Source organism: Erpetoichthys calabaricus, chromosome 5 (assembly GCF_900747795.2).
Source record: "Erpetoichthys calabaricus chromosome 5, fErpCal1.3, whole genome shotgun sequence".
NCBI classification, from domain to species: Eukaryota; Metazoa; Chordata; class Cladistia; order Polypteriformes; family Polypteridae; genus Erpetoichthys; species Erpetoichthys calabaricus.
In genome coordinates, this window is record NC_041398.2 from 80,946,682 (window position 1) to 80,964,658 (window position 17,977).

The 17,977-nt window shown below is 36.9% G+C and overlaps 1 protein-coding gene across 1 annotated transcript in view; it reads left to right on the forward strand.

Annotated features, from left to right (window-relative positions):
• LOC114651748 (N-alpha-acetyltransferase 15, NatA auxiliary subunit) overlaps positions 1-17,977 on the forward strand; it is a 122,616-nt gene that overhangs the window by 78,382 nt on the left and 26,257 nt on the right. The window contains exons 7-9 of the mRNA XM_028801696.2: positions 5,476-5,595; positions 16,451-16,546; positions 17,719-17,825. Coding sequence (XP_028657529.1) covers positions 5,476-5,595; positions 16,451-16,546; positions 17,719-17,825 — 323 coding nt within the window. The remainder of the gene's footprint in view (positions 1-5,475; positions 5,596-16,450; positions 16,547-17,718; positions 17,826-17,977) is intronic.

The following is a 17,977-nucleotide window of genomic DNA, read 5'->3' on the forward strand; positions in this document are numbered from 1 at the left end:
TTCTGTGCAAATCTGTGACCCAAGCATGACAATATAAAAATAACCATATAAACATATGGTTTCTACTTCGCGGATTTTCACCTTTCGCGGGGGGTTCTGGAATACAACCCCGCGATTGAGGAGGGATTACTGTATGTACTTTCAGACTGACTCCGTATTGAGTTGAAGCGGAAGACCCTCACAGATGAGCTGCATGAATTGAAAATGAAGAGGGCTAGAGTGGAGACTGACATTTGCGCCCTCGACAAATCAGCTGATGAATATGCTGAGAAAGCAGATTGCTACAAGCAATCTGACCTTCATCACTAAATCCAACAGTTTGCGGCGAACTGCAAAAGAAAAGAAAGCATCTCTGTTGAATATTGAAATGCATATTGATGAAAAGCTTGCAGAAATGAAACAATGAACTTTGTATGGATTGTTTTCACGGGATTCAAAGAAAGAAGGCTGTCATTTGTTAACATAGTGATTTAATATGCTAGTGGTTTAAACAACATCTTTTATTCCAGTTACGTGCAGTGAGGCTGGAGAGGCACGGAGTCCTTCAGAGTCAGATTTATAAATATATGAAGCTAAAAGAGTAGCTTATTCACTAATCAATTGGCAGCATGCACATTGACTACTAGTTATCAAAGGTGGGTAGTAGTAACGAGTTACATTTACTTGAGTAACCTTTTAAAAAAAAATTGTACTTCTAAGAGTAGTTTTACTGCACCATACTTTTTACTTTTACTTGAGTACATTTGTGAAGAAGAAACGCTACTCATACTCCGCTACATTGGGAAACACTCGACTCGTTACTTTTTCCATTTATACATTAGATATGTTATATTTGTTTCACCAATCAGACGTAGCAGCAATAATCACATGACCACGTTTCACAAATCAGACGTAGCCATGTAGTCACATGACCACACACAAACGTCCTGTGTCTGCAGCCTGTGAGAGACTTTTTAGTCATGCGGGGCTCCTGTTTAGTGCTAAATGGTCACAGCTTTACTGCAAGAATCTTGAGAGCCAACTCCTGCTGAAGCTTAACCATCACTTCACTGAGTGCAGAATTAGCACGTTTTAACCAAACTTGCACAGACACAGACAGTCATGGTAAAGTGAGACTTCTTGTATGTGCCTTGTTCTAATGTTATTTTCTATCAGCTGTGCTATTTGGAGGGCAAGTGTGTGATGATGCCGGTCCCCTACAGACTCCCTCTTCCCACATGGGAGTCTGCTGAACCCACACCGTCGATAGTTATGACAGAGATTAGCTGACATATGAGGATAATTCACTGATGAGGCCAGAGGATGGTGGAAAAAGTGCTCAAGTGCTTTTATTAAAAAACAGTCAAAACAAAAGTAAAATCAACAAAGTGTCATTGGTGCAGTATTTAAAAAAAACAGTACATATAAATCCATAAAAATCATTGTGAAAAGTGGGGATAAAAAGAATCAATAAACCGTTAAAAATCTGAGGTTAACTCGGACCTAATCCTCCTAATCTCAACCCACCTTCGTCTCATTCTCCCCGGCTCATCCATTGCTTGCATAGCCGACGGAGAATCAGCAGCCACGAGCTCCTTTCTGCCGACTTCCGTCTTGGCTGCCTCCAGGCATCACGGCCACACTGCCCGAGGTTGACTCTCCTCCCTTCTTCCTTCGCGCTCACGTGGTCGCACCTCAGAAGCCTAGGGAGGGCACCTGCCTTGCTCACCACACTCCACCTGAATGTTCAGTGGGGCGAACTAGCCCCTAGAACGCCACAGCTAACACTCTTTCATGGGGCCCTAGCTCGCACTGCTTCCTCCCTCCAGATGGCCAGATCGTCGTTTTCAAGCCTGCCTTTCATGTCTTTTAACCTCATTTATTTTCTCCTTTTCTTTGATTCCCCCTTCTTTTTTTTTGTGCCGACCCATATATATACACTACCGTCTCCGTGGGCCTTAATCACACGCAGCAGGAAGCCAATGAAGCAACTGAGAACGATCGCACGTGCAGGTGCAACTTAATCCAACTACCTCATTAAATCCCCGCGGTCGTGCAGTTGCGCCCACTGAGAGTGACACGGCTTTATGAATTTGAAACTGGCCTTTTTTTTTTTGAAGCTGCGGACCCGCTACACCACAAAGTGAATATACAGTATTATACTGTCAGTGTACAGTATATTTTGTCACGGTAAGTAGTTTGCACTGTTCAAACATACATGTTACCTACTGTAGGTATTGGCTTCAAAAGCTTTGTTGTGAAAAACTGAGATTTGGAACTTTGTGTTATTTATGCGTCTTTATTTTGTAACAATGTTATTTATTTTTACCCATTTTTTATTTTATTATTTGGAAATAGCAGAATTTGCACATTGTTTTATATTTCTGTCTGTCTTATTACAACATTTCTAAAAAATAAATCATTTATTATGTTCAAACAGTTACTCAGTACTTGTAGTCTTTTCACCAAATACTTTTTTACCCTTGAGTAATTTTTTGGATGACTACTTTTTACTTCTACTTGAGTTATATTATTTTGAAGTAATGCTACTTTTACTTGAGTACAATTTTTGGCTACTCTTCCCACCTCTGCTGGTTATGTTTCTTATCTCATCAGTATTCTTTACACACACATAAGTAAGGTGCATATTTGGCTAAGAAAGAATGTTACATTGATAGCGGCGAGAGAGAGTGCATCTGCTCTGCACCCTCCATGTGTTCTAAATTTGCCTTTGCAATTGCACAATTCACACTTATTCAATACAAATGAAAGTAGAGTGGTATACCAAAAAAAAATGGATTTCAATTTTGACCTTAATTGAAATATTTAATTGTTTTACCTTTTAATTCTGATGCTTTAATCAATTTTAACATAGCCTGTTCAACAAAAGGATAACAAGAAAAACAAAAGAATATTTTATTTAAGGTCAGAATTTAGTTTTTAAATATTGGTTGGATTGGTTTTTTTTTAGATCCCATTTTTTATAAAACTGAAAACCGTTCATGGTCTTACCTTTATTTGTAAATGAAGTCCATGCGCCTATACTTTCCTCCCTCATTTTCTTGTAAAAGTCCTCCTTATTTTCGTTTACTTTTAAAAATCCATTTTTGGCAGTCAGTTGCATCAAAAAATAAACATAAACGGACCGCTGCACTGCACTTGAGTTTCTGATATCGCTGACTTATTGGCACCAAGAGCCTCTGCATAGAACAGCAGCAACAAGCACCTGTTGGGCTTACATGTGCCCCCTTCAGTGTGGCTTGGTACTGTCTGCCTCACCTTGTCCCTTTTCACTGCGGTTTAATGTCCGATCAACAAAACTAAATATGTCACACACATTCATTAAAGATATTAGCCAGACTCTGAAAAGTCAGGGTGTATACTAAACATGTCTGCAAACATTATATTGCTGACATACAGAGAGACAGTGACAGGCACGCGACAATTACAAGCATCAAACCAGTGTGTAAGGGAGAGCGCAGTCTGAGGTGAGGTGGGGCTCGTCGCTGCCTCACCTCACATTTCTCCCGTAGAAATGCGCAAATTCAGTGATTTTTGACTATAAAAATGATCGCAATTATTGGAATCATACAGAAAACAAATTTATAGAACAGACCAGTGGATACATTTATTTTATGTTATCATTGTTTTTTTTTTTGTTTTTTTTTACTTTTCATGATGACCCTCCCCTGACCGCACGTACCTGTTTTATTCTAATGGACAGTTTCCCCGCTGATACTACTGCCTTCTGAAGTTAATGTCAGTGTTCCTGAACACTTTTACTTATTTGTATTTATTTTTTTTAATTTATTGTTGCCTTCCAGTCATTTATGTTAATTAGGGCTACATAATGTTTTTCAGGGTTTACATTGTGCTGGAGTGTCAGCAATATTTAAATAAATTTTTATTTTGTATGAAACTGCATATCTTGTAATTTTTTTAGTTTAACAATATTTTGGTAAATTTGACATTCATTTTTATTATTGTTTTTTAGATTTACACAGAAATTCCAGAGAACATATAGTCATGGAAATTTGCCTTAGAATAACTGAAAAGTCATGGACATTTTTTTGTAAATATGTACAAACCCTGCAAAAACGTTTAAAAGCTAGCTCTGAATTAAAATGTTTCATTGGACAATTTATATTGTTCATTAATTGCCCTGCTCCTGTATATACATGCTTATATACTATATACTATGTATATACTTTTGAGCCCCTGAAATGAAGGGATTGTGTTAAAAAAAAATGCTTTAGTTGCCTCACATTTTTATGCAATCGTTTTGTTCACCCCACTGAATTAAAGCTGAAAGTCTGTACTTCAACTGCATCTGAGTTGTTTCATTTAAAATTCATTGTGGTAATGTACAGAACCAAAATTAGAAAAAAGTTGTCTCTGTCCAAATATTTATGGACCTAACTGTATATCCATCTTGCGTTATAAGTAAACTGATTATTAACGTGTGTTCGAGTTGTGTTGAAAAAAGTGTATTGCCATGTCCAAAACATACAATAGTGTTTGAATTCAACATTTACCAATTTATGAACTTTATCATAAATTGAAATTCATTTTTTTCCACATAGCTCTTTTGTCCCTTCATGGATGTCAGTGAGTAGCTGTTTACTGTGGCAGTTGACCAGATACGAGTATAAATTTTTGTAACAAATTAAATGTAAAGCATTTTCCTTAAACAGAACTCCTATTGAGACTTTTGTTTTTGACGTCTGTTATGGTTTTCAAAAGCTTATCTACACATTGTACTCTATGATTTAAAAATAGTAGGGCAGGGGATATATAGTATTTTTAATATTTTGGCGGGGAGTACTAAAAAGAAATATCACTAACCTATCTCTAGTTAGGTAACAGTTTCTGCTGACTGTTAGAATAGTTTTTGGCCTCTAAAAAAATATGTTAATTTTTCTCATCATATGCTTTCTATCCATTTGGTTTTTCCTATAGACTGTAGCATGATTTCTTTAATACCCTTCTTGCAATTTGTTTCCTTTATTTCCCCCTTTCTTGAAATCTCTCACTGTTGTTATAGAATGCTTCTTATTAAAATTTTTCACTGAAGCATGGTCTTCAAGTGGTGTGTAATGTTAGGTTTGCCCCTGACATAACACATTGCTTACATTTCCAGAGAAGTTGCTTATTGTCTGAAAATGAATATGTTTTTCCTTTTTGAATTTGGAACAAAGGTATTTTAGCTCTTATTTATTCTATCTTAATGAAGCATTACAATTTTAGTGAAAATATAGGAGAAAGACTTTATGGAGGAAGTATATGCTTTGAAAGAGAGGATGGAAAAAATAAGTGTTAGCTGTGCTCTTTGTTTTCAGTGAAATACTCTTTTTAGAAAGCATCTAAGAATTTGGACGATTGTATGATAGTTGGAGAAAGAATAAGAAATAAGCATTGTTGTTTAGTAATGTGTTTTATATAACATTAATTTTTTTTTCTTCATTTTCAGTAAATATCTTAACACTTGTTTTGTAGGTGAGCTTTTACTGAAACTAAGCAGGCTGGATGAGGCTGCGGAGGTATACCAAAGGTTACAAGAAAGGAATCCTGAGAACTGGTCATACTACCAAGGACTAGAAAGAGCTCTCAAGACTGGTAGGACCAAAATACCTTTAATGGCACCTATTATATTTTTGTTAATACGTAATTGACATTTAAACTGTGTTATAATGAACGTCAAATTTATAGCAAGACTCTTTTGACACCATTCTGATTGTGTTCTTGCTATAAAGCCATATGTTTAAGTCACTAGTATGCTGGTGTTCTTCTAATCTGAATATGGGACATAAAGCAGAACAGTTACCCCCATGTTGCGGCTCCTGTCTTGTGTGCTTGAGTACTGAAGTAACAGCTCCTATTTTGAATGAAGTCTTGAAACTGTACCTACCTACTCAATACAGTAATAAAGTACCTGTATTTTCCTTGGAAACTTGGGCTTACTTTCCTTTTTCTCATATGGCTCTGTGACCCAAGCTTGACAATACCTATATTAAAAAAATGCGCTTCTTACACTGCAAAAAATATTTTATTTGAAAGTGAGACATTAGATGCAACTTTTTAAAATAGAAATACCGGTATGAATACAGAATGAAAATGAGAAGTTAGATGTAACTCTTTTTTTTTTTTTCTCAGCATAAACAGATGCAATTTCTCACTTTTTTTTGTTTATCGCAAAGAAAACTTTGAGAAGCAGTATGAAACTTGGAATAGTACAGTATCCGCTCATGACACAACTACCCACACAGACACTCGGTGGAGCACTGACTCAGAATTCAGCTATGTGTATGATGTGCCTACATTCTTGCCAAACCTCATTGAGAATACCCGAGACCGGAAATTTCACAACAGACTGTCACTTTCTTTTGCTCTGACAAGAAGGAGATAGCTTGTTGCAGGGTTTCCGAGATTCGGCGAAAGTATTTTTTGCATCGCATTATCATCTTTGGTACCCATTTTTAGTTGAAAAAATGTTGTATACTGAAAATTACATTTTGTTAAAATGAAATTTTGTTTGAACATTTGTCTGAGTCAGCAAAAAAATTTGTTATTCTGAAAATTTTGTTACTTCAGTATTGGCTATAATGGGATTTCATCTGTATTAATAAAATTTATATATTTGCCCATATAAAAATTTTCTACCACATCCACACTGTGTATTATTCTTAAATTCAAAACGCTCATCAACGAAAAGCAGCAGTAGCTCACAGTTTTCATGCGCTCTCAGCAGTGACCAACTGATCTTTTAATCTCACCCTTTAAACATCAGCTATCAGACCCACATTGGTCTTCAGTATTTTTTTCAATCTTTCTCTTCTGTTCTCTCTCACCTCTCTATATCTTACATTCTGTACCTCAGGACTCATCTGGTAAGGCTCTAACAATCACAACAGTGTTTAAGTAGTGTTTATTTATTTACATATTTTGATGCAGAATCAACTTGCAATTTCAAACTTCATCATCAGGAGCTTTAACAGTCTTCCTGATGTTTTTTTTTTTTTTTGTTTATCACAATTCATTTTGAAGATATTGACATATCAAACCTAAACTGTTAGTTTTGAAAATTAAACTGTTTCTTTCTTTTAAATTTTTTTTTGCACTTCAAGTGTAGAGGCACAGCTGATTGCTTTACTACAGGATGGGCCGTAAGTTTTCATACATAGGAAAAAATATTTTTTTTTATGATAAAACCTTTTTATTTATATAATATATATGCTCTACATGGCTGCCATTGTTTTGAAAACACCTTTTAATACGTGTCCGCCACTGCTGATGAACACGTATTAGCACAGCTGGGTTTAAGCTTGTAATGGCGTTGGTGATATGTTCCCTAAGATGATTTATGTTTTGTATCTTTTCCTGATACACCATGGCCTTCAAATGCCCCCAAAGATAAAAATCAAGTGGGGTGAGATCTGGAAGGCCACTCCACAGGACCACGGCGACCAATCCAATCATCCGGAAATTGCTGATCTAACCATTGATGCACGTGAATACCATAATGAGATGGAGCTCCATCTTGCTGGAAGTAAACTGGGAAGTTACCATCCTCGTTTAGCAGGGATAGAAAAATCTCTTCTTGCAACATATTAAGATACTTTTCGGCTTTAAGATTTCCATCAACAAAAATTGGTCCAATAATTCTGTCACCCCATATCTCGGCCCACACCATCAATTTACCGGCACCTTGCATCTTCGTTGGACTTATCCAGTGAGGGTTAGCATTACTCCAATAGATAGATACTTTATTAATCCCAAGGGGAAATTCACATACTCCAGCAGCATACTGATAAAGAACAATATTAAATTAAAGAGTGATAACAATGCAGGTATACAGACAGACAATAACTTTGTATAATTTTAATGTTTACACCCCCGGGTGGAATTGAAGAGTCGCATAGTGTGGGGGAGGAACGATCTTCTCAGTCTGTCAGTGGAGCAGGACATTGACAGCAGTCTGTCGCTGAAGCTGCTCCTCTGTCTGGAGATGATACTGTTCAGTGGATGCAGTGGATTCTCCATTATTGACAGGAGCCTGCTCAGCGCCCGTCGCTCTGCCACGGATGTCAAACTGTCCAGCTCCATGCCTACAATAGAGCCTGCTTTCCTCACCAGTTTGTCCAGGCATGAGTCCCTCTTCTTTATGCTGCTTCCCCAGCACACCACTGCGTAGAAGAGGGTGCTCGCCACAACCGTCTGATAGAACATCTGCAGCATCTTATTGCAGATGTTGAAGGACGCCAGCCTTCTAAGGAAGTATAGTTGGCTCTGTCCTTTCTTACACAGAGCATCAGTATTGGCAGTCCAGTCCAATTTATCATACAGCTGCACTCCCAGGTATTTATAGGTTTGCACCCTCTGCACACAGTCACCTCTGATGATCACGGGGTCCATGAGGGTCCTGGTCCTCCTAAAATCCACCACCAGCTCCTTGGTTTTGCTGGTGTTCATTTGTAGGTGGTTTGAGTCACACCATTTAACAAAGTCTTTGATTAGGTTCCTATACTCCTCTTCCTGCCCATTCCTGATGCAGCCCACGATAGCAGTGTCGTCAGCGAACTATTGCATGTGGCAGGACTCCGAGTTGTATTGGAAGTCCGATGTATATAGGCTGAACAGGACCAGAGAAAGTACAGTCCCCTGCGGCGCTCCTGTGTTGCTGACCACAATGTCAGACCTGCAGTTCCCAAGACGCACATACTGAGGTCTGTGTGTAAGATAGTCCATGATCCATGCCATCATGTATGAATCTACGCCCCATCTCTGTCAGCTTGTCCCTAAGGAGCAGAGGTTGGATTGTGTTGAAGGCGCTAGAGAAGTCTAGAAACATAATTCTTACAGCACCACTGCCTCTGTCCAAGTGGGAGAGGGATCGGTGTAACATATAGATGATGGCATCCTCTGCTCCCACCTTCTCCTGATATGCAAACTGCAGAGGGTCGAGGGCGTGTTGAACCTGTGGCCTAAGGTGGTGAAGCAGCAGCCTCTCCATGGTCTTCATCACATGTGACGTCAGAGCGACAGGCCGGAAGTCGTTCAGCTCATTAGGACGTGATATCTTTGGGACGGGGGTGATGCAAGATGTTTTCCAAAGCCTCGGGACTCTCCCCTGTTCCAGGCTCAGGTTAAAAATGCGCTGTAGAGGACTCCCCAGCTCCAGCGCACAGGCCTTCAGCAGTCGTGGCAATACTCCATCTGGACCCACTGCTTTGCTGGCACAAAGTCTCCTCAGCTCACTGCTCACCTGCGCTGCTGTAATTGTGGGTTGGGGGAAACTATCTCCTATGCTGGTATCAGCAGAAGGATGGTTGGACGGTGCAGTACTCTGAGGTGAGAATGGGTTAGGGTGGTCAAACCTGTTAAAAAAAGTTGTTCATCTGGTTTGCTCTCTCCACATCTCTCTCGATGGTGGCACCCCACTTCGAGCTGCAGCCAGTGATGATCTTCATCCCATCCCACACTTCCTTCATGGTGTTGTTCTGCAACTTCTGCTATAGCTTTCTCCTGTACTGCTCCTTCGCCGCCCTGAGCTGGACTCAGAATTCCTTCTGCACGCGCTTGAGCTCATGCTGATCACTGCCTTTAAAAGCCCTATTCTTCTGGTTCAAAAGGCCCTTGATGTCATTTGTAATCCATGGCTTGTTGTTAGCATAGCAGCGTACTGTTCTTACTGCAACTACAATGTCCATACAGAAGTTGATATAGTCGGTAGTGCAGTCAACAACCTCCTCAATGTTCTCACTATGTGACCCCTGCAGGATATCCCAGTCTGTAGTTCCAAAGTATTTTCTCAGAGCGAATGTTTTGCCGATTAACCTCTCCATTGACCTAAAAATTTGCTTAATCAGTAAACAAGATCTTGGTTGAAATGTTTGCATCCTTGTTCAATTTGCCTAATGCCCATTCACAGAATTCCATCCGTCTGTCCGGGTTGTCTTCACTTATAATGCTGTGCCATATGCAGTTTGTATGGATGCCATTTATTTGCTTTCAAAATGTGCCTGATACTCAATCTGCTGACACCACTTTCTGCAGGCAACCGTCATGTACTTTTTGTGGGACTCTGTGTAAGCGCTGAGAGTATTGTAGCTGTTGTGCCTTCATCAGTGGTATACGTCTTCGACCACATCTCGGTTGATCTGTAACACTTCCAGTGTTTTGAAACTTTCTAATAAGTTTTGCCACAGTGTCGTGTGTGATGTTCGCTCCATGTTTTCTGTTAAATTCGATTGCAACCATGCAACTGCTTCCTGACCCAGCCATCAGTATGATTTCAATTTGTTGCTCTTTATTCAAACGCATTTTTTAGGGTATCTGAAATATAAAAAATAAAATGTTAAAAACCATATGTATGGAAACTTATGGCCCACCCTGTATTTTAGTTCCTTATCTCATTGTAGTTCCAATGCAAAATAATTTTGTGTTGTATTGAATACACTGTAAAAATGTGCTTATTGGTACTTAGGATATAGCCAAGAAATTCTCAGACTGTGATGATCATGTTAAAAATGAATTTTATTTAATAACATTTACTCTCACATTTTTCACTCCTTTCTTTACACCATCTACAAGAGATCCAATTTCTCATTTGTTCTCCACTCTGTATTTAAAGCTACTAATAACATCAAGTTGTGTTACTTTATAAACTTGCCATGTAACTATTTTTCACAATGGATTAATTATTTATTCAGGCACCTAAAGCTTCTATACTGCTTGTGGATTAAATTAATAATGTTAGCTAAACTGCTATTATCTGAATTTTCCTTCACATTTACTCTGCACACGTTGCAGTGTTTTATCAGTTTCTATTGAATGGGAGCTGCGGACATGTTTTTGCAACAACTTAAAAAAAATTGCTTATTTTTATTTTGTATGTGACTTTCGTGTGCTCTGTCTCTTCCAAATATACCCTAAGAAAATAATGACAAGAAAATATATGAAAACCCTTAGAATTATGTGGTTTCCTGTATTAATTTTTCAAAAAGTGTAATCTTATACTGTATCTTCATCACAATCACAAGTGCAGACAAGCACTATATGCTTAAGCTAATAACACACAAACAATTATAGTCCTTCATGTCTTTTTAGAACACACAAATCAAACATTCACAGTGTGCTGTGGAAAAAGTAAACAAATTCTTGGATTCAATAAGTGGTCAAACCTGCTTTGACAGCAGTAAGCTCTTCCAGGAGAGGTAGCTCACATCTGTACAACATTCAGGAGGAAGTTTGGACTATTCTTCCTTAAAGAACTGTTTCTTCTCAGCCAACAGTACATAAAATGTGGCCACAAGGAAGGAAGGAACATGGGTATATTATAGTGCACACACAGAAGGGAAGACTGTCTAATGTATCATGCTTGTTGCACCACAACAGAATTAACTAAAACAATGCAGGGTTGAGATTTTTGCCGACCAACAAACTGTTATCTTTTGCTAGAGATTTCTCAAAGTACAATTTTCTTCATGGAATTCTTTGTAACAAAACATGAATTTTGACAAATATGCCCTTTTCATAACACAGTAACCATGAAATAACCCATAAAATGCAGTACAGAAAAATTCAATTGATAACATTACAAAAAAAAAATTTCTGTCTAGTTATTACCTAGAATTTTGTGATCTTTTGAGCTATCATCTAAAATAAATTTAAAAAAAAACCAAAACTTTATTTGCTGATCCTGAGACTGGCAAGGTCAAGACATCACCTGTCCTGCACGGCTGGCAGATTGCATTGGAGATTGTGAAGGATGTGCTAGCTTTAAATAATCTGTCTTGAATATCTAAAATTTTCATTACACCAACACAAAGTTTATCTAACAGTTATTTTCTCACTAAACTGCATTACTGACTGCATGCTTGGGCTTAAAGCCCGAAGGACTTGTGCTATGTTTTTTGGGCATAATGGTAACCCAAAACTTGATTTTTTTTTAATATAAATCAAACGATGAAAATATGCAACAAATGCACAGGGAGCTCTTTCGTCTATAACAATAGGGTGAGCAAGACTGTTATTGTATCCGATTCAGTCTCCTTTGTTGAAAATGTCAATCAAAACTCGAAACCTGTGACATTTCACAAGCAGGGCTTGTCAGGAAAACTATTCAAGAGCACACACTTCCCTAGGGATCAATGCAAGGTCCAAATGCCATTGTTTGTTGCCTAAACCAGGGGTCGCCATCACCAACCCAGGAAGACGGCAGTGGCTGCAGATTTTCATTCTAACCCTTTTCTTAATTAGTGACCTGTTTTTGCTGCTAGTAAAATTAATCCAAAAGAAGTTAAATTGACTTTTTTTTTTTTTTTTTTATTAAAGATTTGTTCCCATGAATTTGAATTCCTCTGAATTGCTTCATTTCTTTCCTTAAATGGCACCCAAACAGAAATGAAATGTGAAATGAGTGAGCCAACAAAAGACAACTACGTCAGGGACTCAAACTCTAACCAATTTCACTCCAGCCAGTTGCTTAATTAGGCACTGGGTCTTTTTGTTAATTAAACCCATTGTTTAATTACATGGCTTGTTGATGCTCTCATTGTGCAATTGCATAAATCTCTGAAACTTTTGATTTTCTCTTTTCTAAGAGCACTGTTAAAATGTTTTGGGGACCTGAGCAGATAAACATTCCTGAGACCTTCATCTTTCTTTATTTTCACATATTGTATGATGGACACAGTTTGCTGGTCATGTTTTGGCTCATTTTTTATCTCATTTTAGTTTGGCATCTAATTAAGAAAAAAAAAACAAATATGGAGTCTGAGACTTCAAGAGCAAGTCAATTAAAATTAATTCAAAAGTAGTTAATTAACAGCAAAAACAGGCCTCTAATTCAGAAAAGTATTAGAATGAAAACCTGTAACCATTGTGGTCCTCCAGGACCAGAGTTGGAGACCCCTGGCCTAAACTTTATAACAAAGTAAAGGCTAAACTGCTGGAGAATTAGAGCAATGCAAAGTTCATCACTTTAACTACAGATGGATGTAACAGATAGCTTCATCACAATTATGCCGCACTACATTACTGACAACTTGGTAATTGCAAACCCTGTTTTCCAGACATATACTTTCTTTGAAAGTCACACAAGTGACTGCTTGTCAGAAATATTATAGAAAGCTGTTGCAGAGTGGAAAATCAACAGACCAAAAGTCACCATTCCCATGACAACATTGCCAAGAGAAGCGGCTGGATTTTCACCACCCATTCAATACTTTGCACACAGAGTTAGCCTGATATCACAGAAGGGAATGGATGTTAACAGATAGCCTGACTTTTAGACAGAGTGAGAAAAGTGGTAATTTTTTATATTTTAGCACTACTACTGCGGAAAAACAAGAGGTCCTCCAGCTTACTTTACACAAGCTTATTAAGGATGTTCCTACTAGGTGGAACTCAAGCCATGACATTCTTGAGCACTGCAGTTTTCTCAGCACTTAGACAGGAGTGTTAGAGGAACATTAAGGACATTGTTGCTCTGTTGAAGATTTAAAAATAGCTGAGGACATGGTTCATGTTCTCAAACTATTGAAAATGGTGACAAAACTTCTGAGCACTGAACAGTTGCGAACAGTTTCAAAAACGCAATCCTAGCATCCATGTAGCAGAGTGACTCCGGTTCAGTAGATGTCAAATCTGCCATTGCATCTGACTTCAACTACTGATACCCTGACTGCTCAACACTTATTCAGTTTCTTTATGTGAGCACTGCCCTTGATCAACATCTTATATCTCTGCCCTTTCCAGCAACATCTATCCCCAGTGAGAGGGTTTTGTGTAGTGTGGGGGATATTGTCACCGCACAAGAGAGCAAGCCTTTCACCTGAGAATGTGGACAAGACAAACTGAAGAAAAATTTAAAAGTTAATTGTGTGATTAACTAAATGCACCCACAACGGTTTATTTTTGTGCTTTAATTTATTTTTATTTTTTTTAGACTGGTCTTTAAAGAATTGTTTATTTGTGTTTACATAGTTAATTTGTTCTTTGGTGTCCTCTTTAGTGTTTCTAATTGTTGGTGATTTACTAAAACCCAGAAAGGTTTGGTTTATTCTAAACTGATCCATGGGTTAAAAATTTAATTCTAAACCGAACCAAACCATTGATTTGGAGAATTGTTACAGCTTAATATGCTTACCAGCACTTCTCACAGTGGGCATTCCACTTCAGGAGAGCTTCTGTGGAAGGTTGTGCCAACTCTCTCAAACATCTGCCCTGGTCTCTTAAATAATTTCTGTATATATTATCAGTGTGCGTAAAAGCACCACACACACCATATAAAACAAAAATATTTAACCTTCACAATTTACTTGGAGATATTTTCCTGTTTGTTTTGCCTAGAGTTATATGTAACTTGTCATATTTTTCTTCTTTTTTTTGATCTGGATTAATATGTAACTGTATACATTTTGTAAATTAAAAATATGAAAATGTTAGGCTTTCTAATTTTTTTCTTTAACAAAATACAGTGGAACCTCGGTTCACGACCATAATTTGTTCCAAAACTCTGGTTGTAAACCGAGTTGGTCGTGAACCGAAGCAATTCCCCCATAGGATTGTATGTAAATACAATTAATCCGTTCCGGACCATACGAACTGTATGTAAATATATATATTTTTTAGTTTTTAAGCACAAATATAGTTAATTATACCATAGAATGCACATCGTAATAGTAAACTAATGTAAAAACATTGAATAACACTGAGAAAACCTTGAACAACAGAGAAAACTAACACTGCAATAGTTCGTGTTATAGTGCTAGGAACCGCTCGTTAAAAACACTTTTTTTTTAAATGAGTTTTAAGCACGGGGGAAAAAAGAACATTTGAAAAATCCGTAATTTAATAAATCACCAAGAAAAGTAACATTGCAACAATGCAGGCTACGAACCGATCACTGTAAACAGAACTGAAAACAAAAACAAGCCTTCTCTACCTTATGCGTCCCTCCCTCTCCCTCTCTCGCGCGCGCTCCTGTGTGTGTGTGTGTGTGCGCGGCTTTCTCTGTCTCGTGCTGCCTGTGTGTGTGCCTCTGTCTCTCGTGCTGCCTCTCTCTCCCGCTGCCTGTGTGTGTGTGCCGCACTCTCTCTCTTGCTCGCTGCACAGGGAGAGACTGAACATGTACAAACCGAAAGGGAACCTGGCTTGTTCGTATACCGAGTGTGTGGTCGTGAACCGAGGCAAAAGTTTGGTGAAGTTTTTGGTCGTAAACCGATTTGTACGTGTACCGAGATGTTCGTGAACCGAGGTTCCACTGTATGCTTCTGTTCGTTTATTAAAAAATAATTCATTTAAAAAAAAAAAAAAGCAATTAATGTGCAATCTAAAAAACAAACACAACCACACAACTCTTTGCAATCACTTGTTAAAATCTGCTAATGCAATATTAGGGGTTGGGTGGGAGTTAAGAAGTTTCTCTTTTAGATGTGCCTAATAAGAGTTTAGTACTTAACAATTAAAGTCTGGAAAAAATGGGATTCCTGGAGGTGCCATAAAAAAATGACATTTAATTACATGTGTCAATAGCCTACTGTGGCTAAGCATTTCAATTGAATAATAGGTCTGCTGTTATCTAAAATCAGAGTGTGTGACTGTTGTTAGTAGAAACCAAGATCCATCATCACACCCGACTTTAAAACATTAGGTTTAAATTTGTTAGGGGCTCTGACCAGGTGATAATTGGGGTGCCTTGTCTTAAAGTTTGGGAACTCCTGATCTAAGGTATTCCATTAATGATGGCTGAAAAATATAAAATTTATGGTAGTTGCTTTTGATTTAAAATTCTCCCAAATAGTTCAAAGGACAAAATTGTCAATAGTTGTAAACTTAGTGTGGATTAACTTAAATATCACAAATGTACAATGCCCATGACTTATCATTTCAGAACAAAATATACATGGTGCTGCTGTTAAAGTCTGTGTTAGGCAGCAAAATCTATGGAATCTATCCATGAATGTATTAAGGATTTGTGTAAAAGACAGAAGTGCAGCTAAGAAATTGCACAGCAGTCAAGTTCACAGAACTAATAGACATTAATTGCTGAACTATGTTGGTTAACAATACAACTAATCAAGATTTAATTAGGTGCCATTTTGCAATTAATCATGATTAAAAGGTTTAATTATTTGACATCCTAAGTTTTAAGATGTCAAATAAACTGAATTTGATGAGTTCAGTTTTGTTTATAAGACTCTTAAATTACATGTTAGCATATTGTATTTTCATGAATATTCTTGGTTAATGGTAGTAATACCATTTTAATTACCATTCTAAATGCATTTTGTCCATTTTATAAAGACAAGTCTTGAGTTCATTTCTTTCTCTTCCAGTTCCTGATTAATTGAAAAAACTTGCAGCTGGAGCTGTACTAATTCATTCTCTGTGCAGGAGCTTTTAATAGGTTTGCTTTAAAGAAAGAAGAAACCTTAGTGTTTAGCCTTCATTATTTTTTTTCCTCTAGTTAATGTAGAAGAAAGACACAAAATCTATGAAGATGCCTGGACAAAATTTCCTAAAGGGCTGATGCCTAGGAGGCTGCCGTTAGTCTTTTTATCTGGTAATTTTTTTAATTTTATTTAATTTTTTTTTATCATTTTAATGTAACATTGCATCTTTTGATATTGAATATTTTAAAGCTTTATGTAATGGGTGACTTACTATGAAAACTTGAAAATATTAATTAATTTACTATTAAGATTTTTATTTTTCCCCAAATACATGTGACAGTCGATATTTCTTTTAGTGCATATCCTTGCTTTAATTGATTAATCAGATTTAACATCAGGGCATCATCTTTATAAAGATAGGAGTAGTCAAAATGTCATGATTTCTTAGTAATATATGACAATTCAAATATGAGATGAAACAGACATTGAAATAATCCTACATAAGACAGTCCATATAAATGTCCAAAATCAAAAGTAAATAATACAATAATCTATGTTTTTTGTCTTTCTGACGGAATGGATAACATTAGTGCCTTGGTTATAGACATGTAACTCAAGAAATAAATCAAGTACATTTATAGCCAATGTAACATTTTTGGAGAAAGCGAAGCTAACAAGCCTAATGTAATAATGGAGGCAGAAGTTTACATACACTTAGCGTGGATCCTTTAAAACTCACTTTATAATCCCTCCATAGATTTTATACTAACAAACTATAAATTTGGATTATTGTTTAAAACATCATTTTGCACATGGCAAAAGTATTTTTTCCATCAGTGTTTACAGAGTATTTTGATTTTTATTGACTATATAATGCTTGACGTAAATATAGTAGCTGGAACATGAAACCATTTGCTAGTGTCTTGCTGTGTATGCCATAGGTTATTTTTTATTGTTCAATTTTAAAGCACAGTGGTCAAATGTACTGTATTCAAATGCAAAATGTTCTGAAATGCCCATCTATACAATAAAAATCAAGGATTAACCTCTGATGAAGGAACAGTTTTGAAGCAAACATACATAAATACATACATACAAATATACACATATACTGTGGCACTCAAGGACAAGAGTTGCCCACCTCAGTGAATTTTTTTTATTTCTTGAATGTTAAAATAAAATTTAAAAAGCTGCCATATTGGTTATAGGGTTATTTTAAAATGTGTACAGGCTACTTTTCTGTGATTTTAAAATCAAAGTCTTTATCACTGAATTATTTATTTTAATTACACTGAATTATTTGATTATTTTAATTTAAAGTTAATTCATTTTCTTTTGTTAGGAGAAAAATTTAGAGAATGTTTGGATAAATATTTAAGAATGAATTTCAGCAAAGGTTGCCCGCCTGTCTTTACAACCCTCAAATCATTGTATCATGACAAGGAGAAGGTAAGAATGTATTTTTAAATATAAAGGTCAATAATTTGAAATATACAGTTAGGTCCATAAATATTTGGACAGAGACAACTTTTTTCTAATTTTGGTTCTGTACATTATCACAATGAATTTTAAATGAAACAACTCAGATGCAGTTGAAGTGC